The sequence below is a fragment of the Neodiprion virginianus genome, chromosome 2 (assembly GCF_021901495.1).
Source record: "Neodiprion virginianus isolate iyNeoVirg1 chromosome 2, iyNeoVirg1.1, whole genome shotgun sequence".
NCBI classification, from domain to species: domain Eukaryota; kingdom Metazoa; phylum Arthropoda; class Insecta; order Hymenoptera; family Diprionidae; genus Neodiprion; species Neodiprion virginianus.
In genome coordinates this window covers 9,409,498-9,419,795 of record NC_060878.1, presented here as the reverse complement: position 1 = coordinate 9,419,795, position 10,298 = coordinate 9,409,498, and the positions used below count along the sequence as shown (strand labels likewise).

The following is a 10,298-nucleotide window of genomic DNA, read 5'->3' as shown; positions in this document are numbered from 1 at the left end:
GAGGAATTTCCAAGCTGAGCTTATCTCGAGTTCCACAGGAAAATTGCCAAATTTCCGCCACCCTTTTTCCTCCGTTCGTAGGTCACGAGGGCATGACAGCCGGCCAACCGTACCGGCAAAAAACGACACAAAGCCTCCTCAGCCTATATCCGAGTGGCTAATAGCTTACGCGACTTGAAACTCCTTTGACCGAGCATGCATGGGGTCGTTACGTTCGATCCGTTAAAAAGCCCCGGCTCCTAATTGCTAACGGTATAACAGATCGACCCTCGGCTAGAGCGCAGCTTACGCCCAATTGCTTGTGGATTTACAATTGATTCGTACACCTCTGATTCTACGTATTTTACCCCTCAAGTGTGTCGGGTGGTTTTCTGAAAGAGGACACATGACGCGAAACTTACGATCATGCGGGGAAGAAAGCTCTGAACTTTGTCGCGAATTCGAAACTAAAAAAAAAAATTACGGCGCGACGCAGTGTAGAAATTATTTATTTTATGGATAATTTTCAAATTTACGATACAAAATGAATTTTATCTTACGTTATGCACTGACGTTTATAGCACAAAACGTTTGAGAATGATTCGAAAATTAAATAAACAATTTTGATACTTTCAAATTCGAATAGCTTTGTGTTTAATCTATGCTATTTTCAATTGTTGAAATTTGACAATGTGAACTGTAGACATCGTTTGAAAAACATCTGACGAACGATTCAATTCAGGGTTTATCGACTTTACAGAGGAACCGGAGTCGCAAATTGGTTTGGTTTGGTAAACCACGGTTTCAAAGCTTCCGCAGCTTTCGATTCCGAGGAAGGATTAGATCGTCAACGTTACGACTTTTAGAGACGTAACGAAATTGCTGATGTTTTCTAGACTACGGAAACTGAAGAAATTCAAGAAGATTACATTTCTAATTGTTATAAAGCAGATATCTGAAGCATAAACATGACTTTATGATCAAATGATGGCAATTAAAAATTGCCATGTCTCTTTTTCTTTGACCGCGTTCTTCTGTCGGAACAAAAATTAATGAAACTCGAAAGACTCGAATACAGTTCACACGACGTTTATGAAAATTTTTATATAAATTGCAATAAAAACGGATACAGTGATGAAATAACAAAAATTTTCATGGAAAATAAAGGAATCGTTTTATAAAGGAAAGAGAATATTAATGACAAAGGATTTTGATTATACTCGACTGCTTCCAGTAATTGAATTTGTTTCTAAAGTGATGAATATTACCGTGATAAATATTGTTTTTACGGCTTGTTTTTTTTTATAACGGAATACAAAAAAGAGCAGTTTTTAGTACTAGGACGTAAAAGTACACTTTCACGTAATGCGATGCTCTTTTTTTCTACCGACGTTAAGATGATTACTTTTTGCTTAAGAAACATGGGAAAAAAGATGCTATTAATCCACACTAGCGTTACATGAAGAGTTTTTTTTTTTTTTTTGTATGATAATATTTTCCTACATTTTGTATTACAAAAATTTCATAAGCATTCAAGCGAACAATTTCTACACTGCATCACGCCGTAGTGTCAATGTTACGCACAGCGCAAAGAATATTTTCAGAATATCCTCGAAACGATCTTGCGCTATTTGGAAAGTTGTAGATTTAGAAAATTCGCTCAAGACGTGCGAGAAGTCAAAATAACTGCGATTGGAAAATTTGTGGTCCACTTTCAGACGCTTGTTCATTTATTCATCGATATGTGATCGAAGTCGGTACTAGTGGAGTCAGCCAATAGCAACGATGATAAATGATCTATAACGAACACCGAAGTACCGACAATCAATGATCGATACGATGATCATTGCGGTCGGTAATCTCGGTCGGTAACTCTCACGTGCAAAATATCAAGATTTGATTAAACATTAACCCCTTCCGTTAATAACAATAACCATTACAAAAACCATACTTGGAAATAATTGAAATTCTTTATTCTTACGAGACGCGTTATAGATGCTAAATTTTAAAGTACTCGTAATTTTGGGAAAACGTTTATAGATAATAATAGAACAACCTTACCAGGATTCCAATATCTAAATCGCGTGATTTATTGAAAAAGTGCAAAGCCTTTCGACGACGAAAAAGAAATCGCGGATAAATTGGTAGTGGAACGTGATTTCAGGGTGCATGCCGGTTGAAGAGGAGAAAAATAAGGATCACATTTGTCGATGCAATTGATCCAACAGGCTGCTCGCCGCTCGTGTGCAACTGCAGCTGCCGATTACCTCGAGGTACAATGGATTAGGAAAAAGAAACTGGCGTCCCAAGAGTCGTAATTAGCGTTACACAGCGAGTGGAGAACTCGATTCATTGCGGACCAACATGCACAGCTCCTGCAGGTGAAATGGAAGGATTTCCTGACCGCGTCTCCTCGCCGGGTGTTGGGAAAATGGACGTCGCAATTTGCGCTAAATGAGCGATCGCGAGCATGAACGCAAACTGAATCCGGGTCATCAATCATGCCTGTGGTTGTCACAGTCCAGATTTCCTAACACCTTTAGATACCCTGAAGATGGGGAGGAAATTTTGGAAAACAAAATAGGCCGGTTCTTCGACGAACGCCTTGCGCAACCTTATAATCCCCGATGATGATGATCGATGATCGAGCAGCTATTGCAAATTCCATGATCTTGTTTGAGTTCTGGCTTCTCAAGCAACGGAGCATTTCTTACGAATTAGACTGTTTAATTTCATACTGTTGCATCCACCAAGTAATCTCCAAATTCACGTTCTGAAGAGTTTATACCTAGTCGGGATTTTTCAAAGGTCGATTTTTTTTAATTTACTTTTTGTCACGTACCTACATACATTCGAGTGTGTGCACCGAAAATTTCATGTCGATCCGACAAATGTTTTCGAAGTTACGCGCACGTTTGCAAAGATGCCCCGGAGCGTTTGAAAGTGCTTGTGAAACTTTGGACGCGTCTTTCTCAAAAAATTATGTTTTCAAAGTTGGTGAGCTGGATTTCTCGGAAACTGCTGAACCGAACAATCTCAAATCCTTACAAGAGCTTTGTGAAAATATTTTTCAGGCCTTGATCGAAGGTTTTTTCTCGCCGATAAATATTTCCCATTTTATACGCAAATTGGAGCGAAAATCTTTAGGAAAAACGATTTTTTTTTTAAGTAACCGCCGTTTTGTTAAAAATTAATATTTTGCTTATTCGTTCGATCAAAAACCAGGTGTAACCTTTTATCAACTAAATCTTTTTTGGTTTTTCATTTCGGACGATCCACTCCAAAAATATCTTACTCGCCTTTTTTTAAAGGAGCTATCAGAGATCGGCTTTAGCAGCTTTGAAAATCATTATTTTTACAAATAAAAAATATGAGAATGAAGTTCAATGCTACCCCAATATGCATATAAATTTTTATATCAATATATTCAAATATCTCTTCATAAAAAATCCTTCAAAAATCTCTTTCTATCGTCCAGCTGACTAGCTACCACCCCTTAAATAAACAACATTTCGACCAACATCAATCAGTAATCGATAACCTTTCCGTAACCTTCAGGTGTTATCACTTCAAGCGAGAAGAACCCATATCATTGTCGATAACGGGTGTAACACGTAATACGCAACCTTTCCAAACAATGATAATTGCTAGGGAAACTCGTCAAGTTGATATCTTACCTCGCAGCAGTCACGGATCCACCGCTTAGTTCCAATCTCGTAGAAGAAGAAGAGCAGAAGATTATTGGGTCGTGTTCCACTAGACCGAACCGAACGTTTTCTTCCACTTGACACAACGCGCACTTCGACACTCAAGTCCTTTCCCATTAGGGAGTCGAATTTGTTCGCCCCGTCGTCCGGGGTGGAATCGCTCTCTTCGATATTAGCAAGTGTGGTACAATATCACCCTGATCCGGATATGGTTTCGCTTTACGTCACGCGAAGCCTCGAGCCGGGAGCAATTGGACTCACTTCACCTCGATTATACCCCATTACAGGATCAACCGCGGAGATTTCAAGAAGCCAATTAGCCCCGCGCGTTGCGACGCTGAGCTGAGCTTTATAACTTTCTTTGAGGATTATACACGGCGACTCGGTTCCGGGGCCATTGGATCGATAACGATTTCGTCCGCTTTAACGATCTCGGTTGGCTTGTATGAACAATCGGCACAATTCCTCGACGGCAAATATCCTTCCGGGCTTTGTCGTGGTTAGATTTTTTTTTCTTTTTACTCTATTCACGGCTAACCGTCACGAATTCGCTTGTACGGCTAATTGAAATCGGTGGTAGTTCCATCACCGCGAACCGTCACACGTCGACTGGCGTTCGGTGGGAATTTTCAATGGCGCAATTGAGAGTCAGAGGCCTCTGAAGCAAATTGTAAACACATAATAAGGTCTGGACGACCAGCGACGCTCGTAACTTGAAAACAATACTTAGCTGGATTACAGCTCGGATCGAACAGTTCAACAGGGCTGACTTATTTCTGACTGAAGTTTGGGGTTTCCCTGTAGGTACGAGGAGGTCGCCACGTGCCTAATGTTTACCAATTAATTAATTTCTACGGTCTGCTCAATTAAATTTAAATTAAATTACAGGCCAGATTCGTATTCATACCCCAAGCTCTGTACTTCATCCCACCAATGAAAAGATTTCAACGGTTCCGTTTGTGTAAAATCGCGATACGTTTGTTATCATTCGATTTCGAATTTCGTTTCCGGCTTTATACGTCGCAAGCTCGTCGACATTAACTGTATTTCAATTATCGTTGACGCGGTCAATTTGTTAAGCTCATTTCCATTTCAAAAAATAAAAAAAAAAAATAAAAAGAAAAATTAAAATTAACAATACGGGCGTTGTGGGTAGAAATATATGCAAAACACGATACATGTATAATTTATAAGAAGAGATTTTTACAAAACTTTATTACAAGAATGTACATTGGTGCGTGCGTGTGTGTATGTGTGTATGTATCGGTGTGCTTGCAAAGTTTTAAATTGAAACTCGCATAGGTTACCGAGTACACGTGCGTGTGGAAAAAAAGGAAGGAAAAGAAAATAATAAAAAAGAAAAAAATTTATCAGAATAAATCAAAAGAAATACCTGCCTTAATTGATACGTAAGAAAAAGTTTCGACGAATACTAAATGGAAAAACTACAAAAAAAATCAAAGAATAAATTTTCCATCCCTTTTAACATACAAAGTAATCACAGCTGTTTTCTTGGTGTTTTTTTTTTTTTTTTAAATTTTTTTTTTAATTTTTTCTTTTTCTTCTTCTTTCTTCTTTTTGCGAGGAGGCGTCGTCGCTTGGATGATTGAATCCCTCTTCGTTATACTCTTTCCGATCGATAGTACATAATTACACATCGGACACGAGGAATTATCGATGAAATTTTCTCACTGGATGTTTACCACCAGCCTGTAATGTATTCGTAATTATTAATGAATATGTAGATGAGAATTTCTGCCCCGTGCTACCGCATAAGATACAAGAAACGCGAGCACAGCTCTCAAGAGGAGTTGCTGACCAAAGTCTGACCGCGTGCGCGACAAGGTACGAAAATCGAGACGACAAACTCACCCGCTTACATGTCAACATAATTAAACATCGAACAAAAATTAGTAACCTTTTGTACATCACTCTCGCTTTTCCCCGTTGATCTATTCCCGCTATGATTCAATGACACGTCCCTCCGACTATCCAAATCTTCCTTCAATCCCAATCAACCCTTCTATTCATACTCGAGCCACGGGTGTTGTTTATCCCTCTCAAAAACACACCCCCCCCCCCCCCCCCCCAATTAACCCTGCGATATCCACGAACTCAGTCCTCCTTCACCCTTGACACTTACCGCCACCGCCTCCGCTCTTCCAGCCACCACCGCCGCTCGACCATCCGCTTCCACCTCCGCCGGACCAGCCACCACCACCTCCCGACTTCCATCCACCTCCTCCGCCGCTGGGCCAGCCACCCCCGCCGCCTGAGCTCCACCCGCTGCTGGGCCAGCCGCCTCCACCGCCGCCGGACCAGCCACCACCGCCTCCCGACTTCCAGCCACCGCCTCCACCGCCGGAACTCCAACCGCTACTGGGCCAGCCTCCTCCGCTGACTTTTATGATCTTGATGATCTTTCCGCCGCCGCCGCCACCGGACCAGCCACCACCGCCACCGGACCAGCCACCGCCTCCACCGGACCAGCCACCGCCTCCACCCCCGCCGTAGTTCCACCCGCTACCTCCGCCGCCGCCGCCGCTTGACCAGCCGCTGCTTATGTATCCTCCTGGTGGATGAAACCGATTGTGAAATTAGTCGGAGGAATGGTTTTGAAAGGAAAGTGACGAAGGGAGACGGAGTGTGGATTTTCATTACCGTAAGCACTGCTGGCCGCAGCCAAAACCAGGGCAGCAACGAACAACTGTAACAGAGAGGCAGAGAGGTTGATTAATTCTGTGGCTTTGGACGATCCTTGTTAACGCCATGTTCGGTTTGTTGAAGAGAATAACGAACAGGGAAAGTATGCAACGGAGGATCGTGTACTACTGTCGGGTAAAGATGATTCAACGGTATTGAATCGAACTCGACTGGTATTCCTTCTTTCAAGAGAAAGATAGACGCGTTAAATTCCTACAGGTAACGACCGCAGATTATCCTCCGACAAAACACGTTTTACGATATAATCTTGGTGGTTGTGTTCCACGGGTGTACAGTTCAAACGCCGACTACGTACCTTCATGCTGAAGTGTGATGCTACTTGTTGGTAGACGAACTCTTTTATACCTTGGTTCTGAGGTCGGTCCCCGCCCTGGAGACGACGGTGGTATCCCCCCCCTAACAAGAACGAAAACCCCCTACCCTGACAGTTCGAAATCCCTCCACATTTTCAAGCGCGGTCTTGTAACCTCGCCGGTGAGACGAAACGTGATGATGATCACCGAGTTGCGCACCACGTACACGGCACACACTCGAAGAGGACTGTTTTGCAGCCCGGCGGGGAACAACCTTTCACCAGAAAGGCCAGCGCGATTCACTTTCGAGGTTTGAATCCAGCCGGGGCTTGACCAACTCACGGGAAGCTCAGAGCCAATTCCAACGTTGTACGCACTGGGCGTCTCTCGCTTCGCAATTCCACAATCTTACCTCCAAGGTGAAGTTGCCCTGACTATCATCTCTCGCCCACCACTCGTCGATCCTCGATCCAACTATCACGGAGACTTCCAGGGGTCACCGAGGTGTCGTGGCCAATGGCAATTAACCCCCGTCCGATCTCCACGATGGACAATCGCTCTGTCCGACGTTCCTTGGATGTCGGAGTTGAACTGGACCTTCGAAGCCCAAAAACGAATCCGATATTGTATGAAGTAAAGAAACACTTGTACGGTTCGATGTAAACAATTTCTCCTCGGGATGTTCTCGTATTCATTTATGCAGATCGATTTTCTGACCGACGTCTCATGTTAGTCCAAGAGGCAGGAAGGATCCACTGCTTTATATTCCGACTTGATATTAACATTTTCCAATTTTCTTATAAATTGTATGCTCACGTTGCGAAATTCACCGGTGTGACAAACGAGCTAGCATTGATCGTGGGGGGTATGGGATTTCTAAACTCGGAGTTTATGATCGAGTGACGCAATTGACTTGAACATTCGTGAATAAACTGCCTGTATACGAGAATCGAAGTCGAATGAGTCGAGCGTTTCTCTTTATCGATTCGATTCAAATGTGCCAACAATGAATACACCTATCATCGACTAACTTCGGAGGCTTGCCTGATTCGAATCACTCGGCCAAGTAATTTTCGAGGATATCGTTAAATCGAGTCAACCCCAAACATCGGAGCAATACTCAATTTCAATCACTCGCTGCTTACGCATCGCGTACGGAATGTTTCGCTGCCGCATAAACTTTTCTTGGTTGCTTTTTTTGAAGAAATCGAGGAGACAAAGGCTAGCGTGTTGTACGAGGGTTAATTCAAGGAAAAGCAGAATTCTGCACCGGTGCGAGAATCTTATCTCCCGGAAACGGAAGTCGGTAACTTTGTTCTTACAGCTCCGGCTGCAGTGCATCCTCAGTTGCACATTTGTGCAACCGTCACACTTTTCTGACGGTGTTTCCAAGCAGGCAATCACCCCGAGTAATATACCATCGACCACTCAATTAACGTCGAGTTATCACACAACTGTTCGAAAATATTTCTTTCGTGTTACAAAGACCTTTTCCCTGGGTCAGCACGGAAGTTCGATGACTTGTTGAAACCATTTAAGAATATTTTACACCTTAGAATCAGGAGTTATGAAATCGAGTTACGAATTCTGCATTCCTTGGCGCACGGCAGGCCTTCAGTCGTCGCTATTTTCCGTAGAACATCGATCTTTTCTAATCATCGATCGTCCCTCATTCAAGTAAGAAGCATAACATACGCATACGCGTAACTGTTATGTAGCAGAGCGTCGAGGATGTTGGTGAAAGGAAAAGTCCGACTCGTGCTTCAAGTACTCCCTCATTCATCGCCAAGACGTTATTAGCGACGGTTTTCGTTCCCTCTTTTTTCGAATATCCTCATCATCGTCTTCTTCTACCTTTCATAACTAAATTGCAAGAAACTACCCTCGATGTGTAAAGCACGAGTGCAAGTTTGCTTTTCTATCGCACCTGCTGGCTACAGGTTTCATTTTTTGCCATGAAATGAATAGCATAATGTATTTCTTTCCCATCTTCTCGCGGTTCGGTTGTATAACCAGAAATTAAGTCCGCTAGTTCCATTGAGTGTGAGTATTATACGCCTAACAAGGTACTAAAATGCTCGCTCTTTCGTTCGCTTTTCCAAGAGTCGATGATTACCCAAGCCGGTTTCATCCTGTAACGCAGCATCGATGTGAAATCATCGGACGCCTCTTGTTATGCACACCCAATTGTCTTTCGCAAGAATTTTTCATCGGAACACCTTCGGTATGCTCCAGTTTCACATCGCGAATATCCATCCGCATGACGGACAATTAAATAGCCTGGACAAAAGATTCGACAGATTTCTTTGACCGTTGTCATAATACCATTTAATTCTTGTCCGCAGCTCGTAGAATATTAACAAGTAGATTCGAATGAGAGGAAATCTTCGCGACCACATTTTGCCGAACAATTGATCTGATCCCTTCACCGGTCGACCGGTCCACTTTCATTTCTTTTGAACCGAATCGAGTATTACTTTTTTTTTTCTTCTTTCGCGCGAAGTGTACGGTTGAGACCGCAGCGAAGCTGCATTTTCTTCTTCCATTTAATGAGCAGGTGATAAAATCGATGAGTCCGTTAGGAAATTCAGGTCAAAGGTGCAGGGGTGGATGTTTGATGCTGTGCAGAGGGTGCCCTGCAAGAATCGACTAGGATATTATAATATAAAAAACTTGCTATTCACGAATTCACCTCGATGATCGCCAAGGTTAATTTGGATGAGGTAATATTCACCGAATCCTCTTGTTACATGTCAATAATCCTATCCGGGATTATTCAAGGACGACTTATCCCATTTGTTAGTCCGGTAACAAGACGTTGAAATTATGACAAAAAATCCCTCTATTCATCGTGCTGTAATCATCGTAGCGCATACGTGAACGAATGATGCGAATTGATGAACCATATTCCCCTCACATTTCAGGTGTCCTTGGTACCCGGTGCTCACCGTTGAACCATTTGCCGTCGTTTGCAGGTACGAAACGTCAAACATACGATGCCAAGTTATTGCACTGGACGGCAAGTAGTTAGTAATTACGTCGAGTAGGCCACTTGGCGCAAATCGCTCAAGTGTGGGTCGCAGAAGCTGTAGGAAAAAGCAACGTACTTTACGATTTTTCAGACCCTTTTGAAGTCCGCTCTGTCAGAGAGGATTGAACCGGACTTTAGCAAACGTTATCCGGCTCTGAGATCGCGGATTCGTGTCGATTAGAGTCGAGTGGAGAGAACAAACGTCAGAAAACAGACATTGAGAGTGTTTAGAATTGAGGAAGAAGGCGTTTAGGATGTCAAGAATGAAACGGACTTCCGTATCACGCTAATTTCGTTCGCAAAATATATTTGGCAAGACAAAAATTGACCTTCTAAAATTGAAATCGCGATTACAATTAGAAATGTCCGAGTATTTTGGGGAATCAATTGATACGTTAGGTTTTCGATCATCGATATTGAAAAATACGATGTAATTAGCCGAGGCACAATCATTTTGAGAAGCATCCGGCAGAAGGTCCTTGACATGCGTTCACTAAGCCACCGCGATGTAAACTGTACAAAGCGTTGGCATATTTCAATATTTTACAACCAATACTCGTAAAA

The 10,298-nt window shown here is 42.7% G+C and overlaps 1 protein-coding gene across 1 annotated transcript; it reads right to left on the bottom strand.

The window, feature by feature from the left end:
* Positions 1-4,867: 4,867 nt before the first annotated feature.
* On the bottom strand, positions 4,868-8,965 carry LOC124299247 (glycine-rich protein 5-like). Its single transcript, XM_046752320.1, has 5 exons — positions 8,887-8,965; positions 7,116-7,189; positions 6,348-6,393; positions 5,830-6,258; positions 4,868-5,396 (listed from the first exon to the last, which is right to left on the bottom strand). Exons 1-5 carry the CDS (start codon positions 8,963-8,965, stop codon positions 5,386-5,388), a joined length of 639 nt encoding a protein of 212 aa, XP_046608276.1. The 3' UTR covers positions 4,868-5,385.
* Positions 8,966-10,298: the final 1,333 nt, after the last annotated feature.

What these genes read in the sequence shown, in the direction of transcription:
- LOC124299247 (XM_046752320.1), bottom strand. Translation starts at nt 8,965, where the DNA reads ATGCGGATGGATATTCGCGATGTGAAACTGGAGCATACCGAAGGTGTT. An exon ending in TTCTTGCGAAAGACAATTGG is followed by an intron (nt 7,190 to 8,886) that starts GTGTGCATAACA and finishes GACCCCTGGAAG; the next exon opens with TCTCCGTGATAGTTGGATCG. An exon ending in TGCGGCCAGCAGTGCTTACG is followed by an intron (nt 6,259 to 6,347) that starts GTAATGAAAATC and finishes TTCATCCACCAG; the next exon opens with GAGGATACATAAGCAGCGGC.